This window comes from Aegilops tauschii, chromosome 6, assembly GCF_002575655.3.
Source record: "Aegilops tauschii subsp. strangulata cultivar AL8/78 chromosome 6, Aet v6.0, whole genome shotgun sequence".
Taxonomy (NCBI): Eukaryota; Viridiplantae; Streptophyta; class Magnoliopsida; order Poales; family Poaceae; genus Aegilops; species Aegilops tauschii.
The window spans coordinates 110,342,317-110,357,976 of NC_053040.3; the positions used below are offsets into that span (position 1 = coordinate 110,342,317).

General features: G+C 51.3%; 1 protein-coding gene across 1 annotated transcript; it reads left to right on the plus strand.

Moving 5' to 3' along the window:
- The first annotated feature begins 5,412 nt into the window (after positions 1-5,412).
- On the plus strand, positions 5,413-7,240 carry LOC109787503 (anthocyanin 5-aromatic acyltransferase-like). Its single transcript, XM_045229759.1, has 3 exons — positions 5,413-5,988; positions 6,064-6,306; positions 6,392-7,240. The coding sequence occupies exons 1-3, from the start codon at positions 5,503-5,505 to the stop codon at positions 7,043-7,045; spliced, it is 1,383 nt and encodes a 460-aa protein (XP_045085694.1). The 5' UTR covers positions 5,413-5,502; the 3' UTR covers positions 7,046-7,240.
- Positions 7,241-15,660: the final 8,420 nt, after the last annotated feature.

Sequence of the window (15,660 nt, forward strand, 5' to 3'; positions counted from 1 at the left end):
CGGCGGGGCCTTCTCGTCCCCCGCGCGTGGGGGTTGGCACGGATCCGATCCCGCGGGCGGGGCGCTGCGCTCGGTGTCAGGCGTGGCGGCGCCCCGGAGCAGGCCGGCGATGGTGGCGTGGCGTCGCGCGGCGGATGGCATGGTGGCGGTGCGGGCTGGTGTGGCGTCGGCGGCGGTGCTCCGGCAGCGCCTCGGCGTCGCGTCCGGCGCCGCGGGAGGCTTCTCGCCGTGGTCTCTAGTGGGGGGCGGCGCGGCAGCGGCGGTGGTGAGCTGCTCCCTCCCAGTCGGGCCCTCGCGGCTGGGTGGCGGCGCTCTGCTCGGGCGGGTCCCTCTGGTGGCGTCTTTGGGCGGCGGCTGCGACAGCTCGGCCACCCTCCCTCTTCGGCGTCTGGCGGCGGCCGATGCCTCCTTCGACGCGGGGGCGGAACTCGGTTTCGGGGGGGAGCTGGAGCCGGCAAGGCGTCGATCGTGGCCATGGGCCACTTCTCCACCTTTCCCTTCCCCCGGTCGATGTCTGGTCGCGGCCCTTCCCGTGGCAGCTGGCCGCCGGCGATTCTGGAGGTGGTTGGGGTTGCAGATCTTAGCAAAGCCGTGGCCTTTGGTTGCTACAGGGTGGTCTCATGGCGGGGCGGTGGCCCTGGCGGTGGGAGCCGTACGTTGGTCGTGGGCAGGCTGCGCGGCTCGAATGCCGGCAGGCATCCATGGCCGCTTGGGCGGCATGGCTGCGGGTGTTGGCGGACCGGGGCGACGGAAGAGCTGAAGCACCGGGGTACATCACCTACCCAGTCTGGGCACTGTTCGATGGCGACGGCGTCCGTGGACGTCGTGTCCTCCTTGCAGGCTCCGTCGTGGTGCTTCTACCCCTTTCATCTTACTCCGGGTGAAAACTCGATCCTCGGATCGGACGGTGGCGCGTTCGTGGTCATGCCCTTCCTGGAGGCATCGTCTTGGAGTCCTCGGTCCGGCATATCCGTTACACATCCTCCCGGACGATCGCCCCTCGGTCGTGTTCTCCGTCGGCTCTAAGCGGATTCGTTTTGGTCATCTTGTAGGTGCTTTGTAGTCGTTGTGGTTGTGTGTCGGTGCCCGGCATTCATGTATCTTGCCTTGGGTGTGTGGTGTACGTTTGTATCGGATACTTTGTTGTTGACTTGTTGTGGTTCGTGATTTATAATATAAAGCAGAGGGAAACTTTTTTTTAATGAGTCTTCTTCCGGTTCCTACGGTGTGGGTTTTGCCGCCACCGTGGTCGTTGCAGCCCTCTGTGATCCCCGAAAAGATGTGTAATTCGTACTGATGGCACCTGAGGCACGGCACCCGGCCGCATTCAAATCAACAGCAGCCATGGATGCTGAGGCAATTTTCTCTGAAGGAGAGCAAAGTCTTAGAACCATCCTTTGCCACCAGATCTACATCATTTGTGGAAGGTACGGGAGGCAACGGCATAGAATTAAGGGTGCACGCCGGTGCACTCTGTTCTACAGTAATTTGCTGCCGGTGGGAACGGCGGAGACTACGGCAGCGGCGCCGAACCATAGACGAACTAGAGCTTCTCCGGAATGTCTACAGACACCGCAGTAGGCGGGGATTCTGGCATAGCTAGAAAATCATCGACGGGGTCAACCGGCCTCACCTCTGGGGCGCCTTCCGAGGAATGGGGCGCGGCGGGGTCGAACTCCGCCAAGGCCGGCGCCGCAGTGGATGGGGATGGCGCCCATATCGTCGCCGGCGACGAGCCCCTTTGGCCCCCGTCACCGCGGAGGCGTACTCTGCGCCGAAGTCGAGTCCCCTGGGCGGCAACCACATGGACTCCATCTCCTCCGGGGTGCCCAACAGGAGCGACCACCAGAGGGACTCCAGCCTCGCGCTGAAGATACTGGCGTCGTCTCCGCCCGGCCCGGCTTCGCCCGCCGGGGAAATCATGGACGGCTGGAGGCGGCGAGGGAGGCGAGATGGGCCGTGGGGCGGGGTTCCCCGAGCACGGAATAGACCGAGCAGCCCAGCAGGAAGTTCGCTAAGGCTCTATGTTGGGCTTCTATAAGGCTGGTTGGGGGAGTAACTTAAACCAGTAACATGCGTATGTTACTGGTCTATGTTACTACTTCTTCTATAGTGCATAGTATTATAGATTAGTATTATAGATGATCTCATTTATTGTCATGCATAACACATAGTAGCATCACATTTATTATGTTATGATATCTATCTATGTTACTATAACCATCTCTTTCTTCTTTAATTGCCTGCCACATAAGCATGTTTGCGAGTACCAAGTGCATGATACTACTTATGTTACCCCACTATGGCTAGCCTAACAGCTTCACACAAAAAACAAAGAAGAGGCCCAATCAAATGACATATGCACCGCTGGCTGTCCACCTTCGGAGTTGCTATTTCTCAAAACAAAAACAAAAACACTTCGAACTTACTTTCCAACAAATAATTATAATTTTTAATATTTTGGGAAATAACACATATCTATTACTCAGCGACAAATAATATGGATCCGCGACAGAATAAAGATTCACGATACCTGGCATCCCAACATAATAAAATTTACATTAAAGTCTCTCGAAACCATCGAACGGCCGTGCCACTGACAAAACGAGTCGTCAACGCTATGTTATTGTTGTTCCCATACCGAAGCCGACGAGACCCTGTCGATGACAATGTGCTCGTGCCCATGAGGACCAACGCCCCAGATCCACTGTCATCATCGTTGAACTCTTGAATCAATCTGAAGAATCCGACATCAAATCTCGTCGGTTGCGTACGCATAATGAGAAACCCTAACCTCGTCGCCTCGATGAGCCGGTAGGAATCTACGTCGGAGATCTGTCTAACCCGTCCCGAGAGATGAAATCGAGGAGGATCGGAGACTGAAAAATCGACTCAAAGATGAAGTGTTGTCATCTGCTTGAGTCCCCCCTCCCCCCCCCCCCAAGTACTAGAACCCTATCTATCTGTAGCCGAGGCACCCAGATTCTCCTCATTGACACCGATCATCAGAGTGGCAAGCAGAGGGGAGGCGATTCACGGACTCGCCAACGAAGATCGAGGGAACGAAGACTTTGCCTAGTCACCTTCCAAGAAGGAAAAGAAAGAGGCTAGCCAAATAATAAAAAATATGGTTTGATTGATATAGTTGCTTTTAGTTATCTCGCAACCACTCTACAGCTCTACTGCTAAGCAAACACCCGTCATCATAAATGATTAGTAGAGGAACTCTAGCAAGTCGTCATATTTTTTATTGCCATCTGCCATATCAAGCATGCTCCATATAGATATGGAGCCTACTGAGCTTATGCACAAACTCGGAGTCTTCATATTTGATGTGTCCACACTCATGGGACCTACTCATCAATGAGAAATCATTTTTTACGAACCTCCCTACCGTCGCATGTGGGATGTGGGCCATCTAAAGTTTTCTGCGTGCCACATGTGACTTATATGCAATAGCCATATGGAGTGCGCTTCGAAAGTCGGCATTTCCTATTTGGCGCTGCGGGCGCCGGTTATAGCCGTTTTCGCAAACCGGCGCATGCAGGGCGCTAGCTGGGCTCGGCCCAACTCCCATTTCGCCCCTGTTTTCGAACTCAAGAAAGGAGAGTTAGGAAAAGCGTGCACAACCAGGAATCGAACCAACGATCTCTCAGTTCACAGAAAACTCGCAGACCACTACACCACCACCCTAACTTGTGAATACAAGCCTCCTTTCCGTATTTTTATACCTTTTTGTTTCCTGTGTTTGTTCCCCTTTCTTTTTTTGATTCATGTTTTCTTTTTTCTAAATGCGTGAAATATCTACAAATAGACGATATTTGTTTTCTAATTCGTGAACTTTTTCTTTAAATTGATAAACTTTTTCAATTCGATGAACTTTTTTTCAATTTCAATGAACTTTTTCAAGTTCAATGTTTTTTTCAAACTAATTAACTTTTTTTTGAAAGTGAATGAACTTTTGAACATTTTTTTTGAACTTATTCCAAAAATCGATGAACTTTTTCTAAAATCCGATGAACTTTTTCTAAAATCCGATGAACTTTTTTCAATTCGATGAACTTTTTTTCAAATCCAATGAACTTTTTTCGATTGAATGAACATTTTTTCCAAATCCAGTGAACTATTTTCAATTTGATGAAAAAAAATTAATCTGATGAACTTTTATCAAATCAGATGAACTTTTTAAAAATTGATGAACATTTTTCAGATTTGTGAAGTTTCTTGTTCAAAATCGATGAACTTTTCTTAATAATATATGCCCTTTTTTCACAAACATATTCAAACTTGTAAAAACCGGAGGCCGGTCTTTTTCCTGAACCAGCGGCGCAGCACAGCCCAAAAAAGCCAGCAATGCGAGTCTTTTTTTCTTCATCGAGCAAGCGAGCGAATGGAAAGGGAGCAAGCGAGCGATCTTTTAATGGGCCGCGGCCCTTGGCTGGTCGCTGTAGGCGCCAGTTCTCCAACGGGCGCCTACAGCGCCCAATAGGAGCACCCTCGGAAGTCAGTCATGACTCGTCATATATGAAGGCTGGAAGGCCATATATGAAGGGTGTTTCATAAATTATGACGATATTGTCAGGTATAGTGACTCTGCTAGGGTGTCAATTTTTTGCCAAATGGTCATAATAATGATTTTATTATTATGATGATCGGACCGATACAATGACTCTAGTAGAGTTTTCTCTTAGCACAACAACTTTTCCCCCGCAACTGCCTCATGGTCATAGCTCAAAGCCTCAAACAAACAAGACCTGTGTTGTTCGAGGTGGCATAAAAGTAACGTACACCTCGTTGTTGCAACTGACATGCTCGCTGCAAAGATCATATATGGGCTAGTGTTTGTCTAGCTCCACAATACATTTTACATAATTCTCAAATGCATTATTTGTTATATATAAAAGTCTCAATAAAAATGTCTTGTGCTATAAAAACCCACATATAGAACATAAACGTTCGTACGTTAATAAAAATATTGCTATACTTGGAAACAAATTTTGATGTATTTTTTTTAAAAAAAGTGTGCATGTATGTTAAAAATGTTTGCAAAATGTAAATAGAATGTTAATCCATTTAAAAAAATATTCTTGTATGTCAAGAAAATTTATTTGGATCAAAGAAATATCCAAGTATTTAAAAAATCACATATGCAAGAAAAATGTTTGTGGATATATAAAAAGTTCATGTTTTCCAAAAATATGTTTCTATATAGGGAATTGGTCTTAAGAAAAGAAGAAAAGAAAAAGGAAAAATGAACAGAAAAGATATATATACAAAACATAAAAAGGACAAGAGAATAAAATCATGAAAAGATTTTAAAAATTTGTTTTCTTTTCAGAAATAAATCAGATGAAGACACCTTGAAATCGGACACGAGTCTTGTAGACTGCCGCTGGGTCGGCCATGGTGACAAGCGCGCGCCGCGGAAGCGCGCAAGCAGACAGCTTCCCCGCCGCTTCCAGCGATTTTATTGTCCGGTTATACCAGAAGAGGAAGCTGTGAATGCCAAGGAGATCGGGAAACATGCCGCCCATGGTGCGCACGAGGAGCACCACCGCCGTCCCACGCGCCGCCAGCGGCGGCGCGGAGCTCCCGGACCCCGGCCGGCTCGTCCCGCTGTCCCCGTTCGACGCGTTCTGGGTCGCGCTGCCCCCAGTCCGCCGTGTCTTCCTCTTCCGCTCCCTGCCCGGCGTCCCGTTCTCGAACGTCGTCGGCACCCTCAGGTCCTCCCTCGCGCAAGTGCTCCCAGTATTCCACCCCTTCGCCGGCGCACTCACGTACTCGCCGGACTCGCGCGCTCTGTCGATCGTCCTCCCGGACGAGTGGGAGGGCGGCTCCTGCGGCGGCGTCACGTTCGTCGAGCCCGAGACGGACCTCGATTTCGAGCGGCTCGTCGAGGAGGCGGCAGAACACGACCAGGACACTCTCGGACAGCTTGTCCCGGACATCCGCCGTGACCAGCTCCCGGCGCCCGTGATGGCCGCGCAGGTACGCGTCACATCACCTCACACGTGTAAGTTATCCGGGGCTGTCTTTCCTTATGCGGAATGCGTGGGTAAGCAGGTGACGGAGTTCGTCGGCGGCGGCGGTGGCGTGGCACTGGGGGTGGCCGTGCACCATACGGCGGCGGACGGACGCGGCATTTGGCGGTTCTTTGAGATGTGGGCGGCGGCAGCGGCCGGTGTTGAGGTTGACCGGGTACCCGCCGGGTCGACTCCGCTGCATGACCGGAGGCTGGTGCGGTTCCACGGCGACGAAGAGCTCGCCCGGCTGTTCTTGCGGCAAATCGCCCCGAACTTGCCCACGGTGAGCGCTCGGTGTCACTGTCTCCACAGATTGGCAAATCAAAGTTTCCAATCCATGTCACTGACAGTCACTGAACCACCCGCAGATAGCTCCGAGGCAAGATCCCGCGCTCGACGCCCGGCGTCGTCTCAGCCGGCGAACCTTCACCTTCGCCGCGCCCGCGGTGCAGCGTCTCAAGCAGAGGCTCGCGTTCGCGGCGAACATCGGCACGGCGCCGTCCACCTTCGCCGCCCTGGCGGTGCACGGGTGGGTGTCCATCGCGCGCGCCAGCGGCTTCGCCGACGACGCGCCGGTGTTCGCCGCCTTCCTCGCGGACTGCCGCGCGTACATGTCGCCCCCGGCGCCGGACACCTACGCGGGCAACTGCGTCGCGCTCTGCATGGCCTCGCTGAGCGGGTCGGAGCTCGCGGGGCCTGACGGGCCCGCCCGGGCACTCGTGGCCGTCAGGGAGGCCGTCGCGGAGGCGAAGCGCGACCCGCTCCGCGACCTCGCCCGGTGGCGCACCAAGTTCGCGGCCATCCCGCCGGGCCGCGCGGTCATCCTGGCGGGGTCGCCCTGGTTCCCCGCGTACGGGGTGGACTTCGGGTTCGGGAGGCCGGCGAGGGTGGAGCTGGCGTCCATGAACCACGACGGCGAGGTGGTGCTCGTCGCCGGGAGGGAGGCCGGCTCGGTGCAGGCGTCGGTGTCGATTGCCGCGGGGAAGATGCAGGCGTTCCGCGACGTGTTCATGGCGGAATGAGCGTCTACGACCGTCCTGTGGTGACTGTCAGTAAGCAGATGCTATGTTGAATGATCTGCAAATAATCGATAGTTTCAGGTGAATATTTGGCCTCAGACACCTGCATGTATGCATGCTCCTCTCTGAACCATATCCGATCGGAACAAATGATATAACGCGCACGCAAAGCGCAACAATAATCTGTACTTGGTAGAATCACCTGCTCGATGTGCATTGGTACAGAAACCGCCATAATAAACAAAACTCCTCCCCCAAGAAAAGAAAAGGCTAGGTTTATCTGTCTTCCGCCGGTCCACCTCTTCTCCGGTAGCCTTAGGGCCATGGCGGTGCGGTGGATCCCGGCCCTTGCTGGCGGGAAGGCTTCGTCTTTAGATGTTTCTTCAAATTTTGTTAGGGTTTGTGTCCTGCTCAGGAAGACGACACGATGACGACTTTCAAAGATGGAATAAGGTTCTCCCTGCCTAGTCCCCATTTCGGTGATGCGTCTAGCATCGTTGGTGGGTGTGTGAAGGTGTGTCTCCGGTGGATCTGCCATTGGTGGATTTGCTCGGATCTTGTCGTAGTTCGTCTACGTTCATGTGTCTTGAGGTTGGATCAGTGGCGGTGCCAGCATACAAAGCCTGTGATGTCACATGGACTGTGTAGTCAGCTTTAAGTAATTTGTTTAGCAGCAGGGTGTGCATGCATCTAGTAGTTATGTAGACTTGTTAAATTCATGTGTAGTCATTCGACCACACAGGTATAGCGTTGCTTCACCACTGGGTTGGTTCCTTTCGATCTCTGCTACTTTTCAACGGCGGCAATTGTTGTTCTAATACACTGGTCTTATGGGGTCTTAGCATGATGACTTTTCAACTGTCTACTACAATAAGATTTGCCTGGTTTCAGCGAGAAAGGGGTGATGACAACGTCCACAACCAATAAGCAATCTGATTCAATCTCGACTGAATTGCACCATGGCATTGTTAATACTACGTCCGAGACGTATAAATATGAACATGACACTGTTGTTTTTGTGTGTGTAGACGAAAACATGCCCAAAACAAACAACATACAAATAGGCCTCAAGAGCCCGGCCTGGTTGATTTTGGTTGTGACCTGACACGTTGACCGTTTTATCGATTTTATCTGATGAGTCTTTGGTTCGATCTACTTATGGGCAGCTTGTCAGCACCACTGACATACCGGACCCGTAGGACAACCACGCTGGGCCGGAAGGAGGCCGGCCCCAGCGCGTACCCAAGGCCAACCCTCGAGTCTATGGGCCTGACTGGGCCCGGTGAAGCCCAGCCGCGCTCACTACTTAGCCAAGGCCACCCGATGGAGCAGTTATCCAGAGGATCACGACCCGGCGGCGGCGGCAAGAACCCTAGTTTCCTATCGTTCCTCTTCATTCGTGTAACCAGCTTGTAATCGCGATTGAGATAAATACTTGAGGCAATAGATCGATCCCTCCACTCTTATCCTAACACCTGGTATCAGAGACCAAACACCACCCTCCCCTCGTGCGATCTGGCGCAATTCATCGAAACTCGTCGTCTTCGCCAAGCTCGGGTGCAAATCGAGGCCATGGATCCGACCATGAAGGAGTACATGGACAAGATCTCAAGCTCCATGGAGGAATTTCGGCTGGAGCTCCGCAGCAACACGGCGGCGATCCACGCAAACATCGCCAAGCTAGACGATCTGACGGCCTGGCGGCCCGATCTGGAGCGCCGCGTCGACCAGCTCGCCGATGCAGTGGCGGATCTGCAGCACGGACGCCTGCCTGCGGCGGTAGTGTCTGGTGTGGTGGCCAAGGAGACCAGCGCGCCCAGTCCAAGCCTGGACGCGGACACCGCAGCGGCCTCGCAGCCACACGGGTCAAGGGACCACGGCGACGCATTTCTTCACCGGGAGAAGGTGCTGGCGACCCTGCCGGCACCGCTCCCGGGCACTGGTCAGTACACTTCCCAGTCGCCCGCTCCTCCCCTGTCTCCCTTCGCTCATGCGAGCCAGCTCCTTGCCGGATTGGGCCAAGCACACCCATCCATGACGTTTCCCCAATTCGCGGGAGACAACCCGAAATTATGGAAAACGCTATGCGAGCAATACTTTTCCATGTTCGGGATCCATCCTTCTTTCTGGGTACCAATGGCTGCACTCAATTTCTCTGGGGCAGCCTCTGTTTGGTTACAATCTCTCCAAAACCGCCTCTCAGAATTTGATTGGGAGGCATTTGCAGCTCTGCTCTGCACCCGTTTTGGTCGAGATAAACACTAGCTACTGATTCGTCAGTTTTAGACCATTCGGCAAACCTCATCTGTAGCGGATTACATTGAGCGTTTTGAGCTAATTGTGAATCATTTAACATCTTACTCTGAAGCCATACATCCTTACTTTTACCTCACTCGTTTTGTCGAGGGCTTGCGGGCGGATATACGTGCGGTCGTGTTGATCCAACGACCGCCGGACCTGGACACGGCGTGCTCCCTGGCGCTGCTGCAAGAGGAGGTCGTCGAATCAGCGCAGCAAGCGCACCAGCCGCGGGCCACGCCGCGCGGCGCCGACGCCATGCTCCGACCAAACACGCCACTCCCGCTGCCCCCACCACCACGACCGGCTCCTGCAGCTTCACCAACACCGACAATGGATCGTCGTGGCATGGATGGTGCTCGCGCCGACACCTCCAAGGTCAAGGCCTTGCGCGACTACCGATGTGCACGCGGCCTTTGCTTCAAATGCAGCGAACGATGGGGGCACGATCACGTGTGCCCCACGTCCGTGCAGTTGCACGTCGTCGAAGAACTGCTGGAATTGTTCAGCCTCGACGAACCCATGGACAAACAGCTCCACTCACAGCCAGCAGACGACGTGGTGATGGCTATCTCTCGTTCAACACTTTCAGGGGGAGTTTCTGCAAAAGCATTTCAATTGCAAGCATGGATCCAGGGCAGGGAGGTTCTGATGTTAGTGGATTCGGGCAGTTCCACAACCTTCGTCAACAACAAACTGGCAGCATTTCTGGAAGGGGTCGAGCCATTACCCAGAACTTACACAGTTCGTGTAGCTGATGGAGGTGAACTCAAGTGCTCTTCGGTGATTCCTCAGTGCTCATGGTGTTCTCAAGGGCACAAATTTCGGACTGATATGAAGGTGTTACCACTGGGCATATACGATGCCATACTTGGAATGGATTGGCTCGAGGAGCATAGCCCAATGACAGTGGATTGGAAGGCCAAACATATCACAATTCCTTCAGATCAAGGATCAATTTCGCTGAGGGGGCATGACGCAGAGTCAACAGAGTGCTTGATCATTAACAACTTGCAACTGCAGGGGCTCTGCAACAACAATGCTGTGGCTTACATGGTGCAACTGCACGCCATCCCATCAAATGGAGAGCCGGCTGACCCCACGCCAGACTGCATCAAAGAAATACTCACAGAGTTTGAAGATGTGTTCGGAGAACCAACTGAGCTACCTCCCCGGCGTGCTTGTGACCACAAGATTCCTGTAATTCCAGGGGCGCAGCCTTTTAACATCCGACCCTACAGGCACAAACCAGAGTACAAGGACGAAATAGAGAGACAAGTTGAAGAACTCCTCCGCACATGCATTATTCAGCGCAGCTCGAGTCCTTTCTCTTCTCCGGTGGTCCTAGTAAAGAAGAAAGACGACACATGGAGGTTATGTGTGGATTACCGTCGTTTGAATGCCATCACATGCGTGACTAAGTTTCCAATTCCGATCATCGAAGAGCTGCTGGATGAGTTACACGGTACTCAATGGTTCTCGAAGTTGGACCTTCGTGCTGGGTACCACCAAATCAGGTTGGTAGAAGGGGAAGAGTACAAGACAACTTTTCAAACTCATTCAGGGCATTTTGAATTCCTGGTAGTCTCATTTGGCCTCGCAGGCGGTCCAGCCACCTTCAATGGAGCCATTCATCTCACATTGAATCCCCTCCTAAGGCACTGCGTCCTCCTGTTCTTCGATGACATACTTGTTTTCAGCCGGACCTTGCAAGATCACCTAAAACATTTGCGCCAAACTTTGGAGTTGCTTCGGCGAGACCACTGGAAAGTGAAGATGAGTAGTGCTCGTTTGGTCAGCAGCAATTGACATATCTAGGCCATGTCATCAGCGCGAAAGGGGTCGCCACTGACCCAGGAAAGATTCAGTCAGTTGCAAACTGGAAAGCACCTACAAACATTAAGGAAGTCCGCAGTTTCTTGGGGCTGGCCGGATACTACAGAAGATTCGTGCGCAACTTCGGGGTCATTGCCAAGCCCCTATCCAATCTCCTCAAAAAGGGTGTGCCATTTGTATGGACACAAACAACGGAAGAAGCTTTCCAGTTGCTGAAAACGCAGTTGATATCAGCCCCAGTCCTCACACTACCAGACTTCAAAAGGCCATTCTCAATAGAGACAGACGCAAGCGAATACGGCATTGGAGCTGTTCTGCAACAAGAAGGCCACCCGATAGCGTTCATGAGCAAGGCTTTGGCACCCCGCTACCAGGGATTGTCAACTTATGAAAAAGAGTATTTGGCAGTGATAGTGGTAGTGGATCAATGGCGTCCCTATCTTCAACACGGAGAATTCACAATCCATACAGACCAGAAAAGCCTCATTCATCTCGAAGAGCAACGCCTGACGACTCCGTGGTAGAGGGAGGCTTTCACTAAATTGTTGGGGCTGCAATACACCATCAAATACAAGAAGGGGAAGGAGAATTCGGCCACGGATGCCCTCTCTCGTGCCGAACCAGACGAGATTCTGAATCCAATCACCTCCTGCCAGCCAGCTTGGTTGGAAGATATCCTGTCCAGCTACAACGCAAACCCCCAAGCACAATGGCTACTGGAACAGCTTGCAATTCGCCCAGACTCGAAAGAAAGATTCACTCTCACCCAAGGGCTAATCAGGTTCAGAGGGCGAATTTGGCTGGGTGGGTCCACGACTATCCAACAGAAGATTATTGCAGCATTCCACGACAGCCCTATGGGGGGACACTCAGGCATTCCAGCAACGTATCGACGCATCCGGCGACTCTTTGCTTGGCCGAAAATGAAGACCCATGTGCACAACTACATACGTTGTTGCCCCATATGCCAACAGGCCAAACCAGATAGAGCTGCAAGTCCCGGACTCCTAAACCCACTGCCAACACCAACTGCGCCATGGGACATGATTACTATGGATTTCGTCGATGCCCTACCGCAATCCGGAAAATTCAACTGCCTATTGATCATTGTGGACAAGAGGACCAAGTTTGGCCATTTCCTGCCTCTAGCACACCCCTATACTGCATCAAAGGTGGCTTTGCTATACATGAACCAAGTATACAAGCTGCACGGTCTGCCCGGAGCCATTGTCTCTGACCGTGACCCGGTCTTCATCAGCCATTTCTGGCAAGAACTCTTCAAGTACGCTGGCACGGAGCTGCGGCTGAGCACGGCCAACCACCCGCAGACAGACGGTCAAACGGAGAGAGTCAACCAATGCTTGGAAACTTACCTTCGCTGCTTCACGCACACGTGTCCCCGACGCTGGAGCTTCTGGATCCCTCTCGCCCAGTTTTGGTACAACTCAACCCATCACTCGGCGATCGGGATGACACCTTTCAAGGCCCTGTTTGGTTACAAACCCAGGCACTGGGGCATCTCAGCCGCATCTTCCTGTTCGGTCCCGGCTCTGCAGTCATGGCTGGAGGAGCGACAGGTAGTTCAGCAACTACTTCAACAACACCTCAATCGCGCACGCCAATGCATGAAAGCTCAGGCAGACAAGAAGCGCTCCTGGCGCCAGTTTGAAGTGGGCGACAAGGTATTCCTCAAGCTACAGCCATACATTCAAACATCAGTTGCCCCGCGCGCCAACCACAAGCTAGCGTTCAAGTTCTTCGGACCCTTCCCAATCATCGCCAAGATCAACGATGTCGGGTATAAACTTCAGCTGCCTCCAGACGCCACCGTGCACCCGGTCTTTCATGTATCGATGCTCCGGCGTGCACTACTCCCAGGTACGGAGGCTACACCAGAACTGCCTATTGATCACGACATGTTGGCAGTACCAGTGCAGATTCTGCAATCGCGATGGCGCAAAGGGACGAGCGGCATGGTCGAACAGGTTAAAGTTCGCTGGTCTCAAGGCGACAAGGTGGACACCACTTGGGAAGACAAAGATGCACTACAGGCGCGCTTTCCCCACACAGAGGCTTGGGGACAAGCCTCGACACAAGGAGGGGGGATGTCAGCACCACTGACATACCGGACCCGCAGGACAACCACGCTGGGCCGGAAGGAGGCCGGCCCCAGCGCGTATGCAAGGCCAACCCTCGAGTCTATGGGCCTGACTGGGCCCGGTGAAGCCCAGCCGCACTCACTACTTAGCCAAGGCCACCCGATGGAGCAGTCATCCAGAGGATCACGACCCTGCGGCGGCGGCAAGAACCCTAGTTTCCTATCGTTCCTCTTCATTCGTGTAACCAGCTTGTAATCGAGATTGAGACAAATACTTGAGGCAATAGATCGATCCCTCCACTCTTATCCTAACACAGCTAGCCTTGATGGTTGAGCTGCAGTTTATTCCACAAAAGCTTCATAAGAACCATAATATGTTTGGCAAGTTATAGCTGCATTGAATATATCACTACAAGAGTAATAAGGCCTTGTGTGAGTTGTATGGGGTCATTCGTCCCTACTTGCCTTGTTAAACTCCTTTGTATTCGATGATTTCTTGCCTGACGGTTGTAACACTATAATTTTAGAATAAAACTCCTTTTTACCCCAAAAAAGTATGTTACCTGACAAGGAAATGCTAAAATTAGCAAATTGAACATGTAAATCTTGTTTACCCGGGGTAGTTTGGAATGCAAAATAATTGTGTCTCTCTCCTTCCCTGAAAAATTAATAAATGTACCTCTCACTACATAGTTTAGAATTTGCCGTTGATGAACTGTTGAGATTATTTAGATCTCAAAAGAAGAACACACTTCTTTTAATATCAGTTTCCACAACACAGTCAAATATGAGTTTTCACAGAGTTAAATATTTGCCCTATAGCTCAAGTGCTCAAGTGCCTTTTTTAGCTCAACATCGGGATTTTGACTGTCGATGCTAGATCAAACCGCCATCATGTTTTTGGCAGGTCTTTGTTGGCTGACATAGTGGAGGAGACAAAGAGCCTTCAGCATGGGATCCGACGAGATTGCTTCGTCCACGTCCGAAGATCGGTGAATGAAGCTGCATACTTCATGGGTCGGATGGGATCTTGCTCCCAACACACGGTGGTCTGGTTAGGATTTGGCGAATAATTTATGTAAAATCTATGAAAATGAGTGTAACATTATTCCTTAATTAATACAAGCTCGTTTCACCCCGCACAAAAAAATTACTTGTTATGTTCTTCCTTCTCCAGCCATTTTATGTAAAATTGGTGAACTCCCTCTATCCACGACCAATGTCACTATGGTGTTGCCTCACCGATTGACATTGACCCAACCACCACCATTGTCCTTCCAAATCATCCATCTAATCTTGTGTGTGAGGGGGGGGGGGGGTAACAGTAATGGTTTCCTTCTCCAACATCGTTACCCACCACCTCACCCCAAAGCCGTGCAAACTCAAAACTCTCACATTCATCATCACCACCATTTCACGTCATTATTTTATTATCTGCCTCTATTCGTGTTTGTAAGGCCCCAGTCGTCCTCATCGTTGGCCCATGTCATTACCACCTCCACCTAGATGATCACCCTTGGCTGGAGGTGGACATCGACCATCACCACTAAGAAAAGAGAGTAGATAACTAGATTCTATTAAGCAACCGTGTTGTTCATCAAGCAGAGGAACACTAACCACGGTGACAATGAATCAAAACCAGGGTCGGACGCCCTGTCCAGAATTCAGGACCCCTTTGAATTGAAGGAATTTCATAGAAATTTTGCAGATTCCGATCCATAAGAATATTTTCTAAGAAAACATTTGGATCAAAGGAACAGGTTCACCAAATTTCTAGGGAATCCATTCATATGCCCTCAATTTTATAGTAATCTCAACATGAGCTTAAAATTCATGTGTTTATTTCCTGTGTAACATCAAAAGACACCGACCTCTCATAATATTCCTGTGTATTTTCAAGGACCTGGATATTCAGCGGACGTTAGATTTGTAGGCATGACAAATCTAACATTTTTTTATGCCAAGTTATGTTCATTGAGGATGGCAAGTTCAATTGGCGAATATTGCAAATCCGTTTCAGTTTACTTTTTGCTAGAAAAATTGCCGTCATCGTGCCATGAAAAGCTTTCCCGTATTTAAAAACTAACGTAAGATTTTTAGCCTTTTCATTTTTAAATTATGTGGAAGTTCATATTACACCGACATCCTAATCATGCATTTTCCCTAGGATTCTTGCAATTCAAGAAAGCCCTAAGGTAACAGTTTTTCTTTTCCTTTTCAGCCTAACCTAACCTAACAGCTGTACTGGCCGCCAGTACAGTGTAGAGCAACTGCAACACGAAATCTTGCAGGTTGCACGAATCACGAACAGAACCTCTACGCCAGCCGTCCCTCAAAACCCCACAAAAGCTGGCGCATTTCCGCCTCTTCCTGCGGCGGCCTGCCC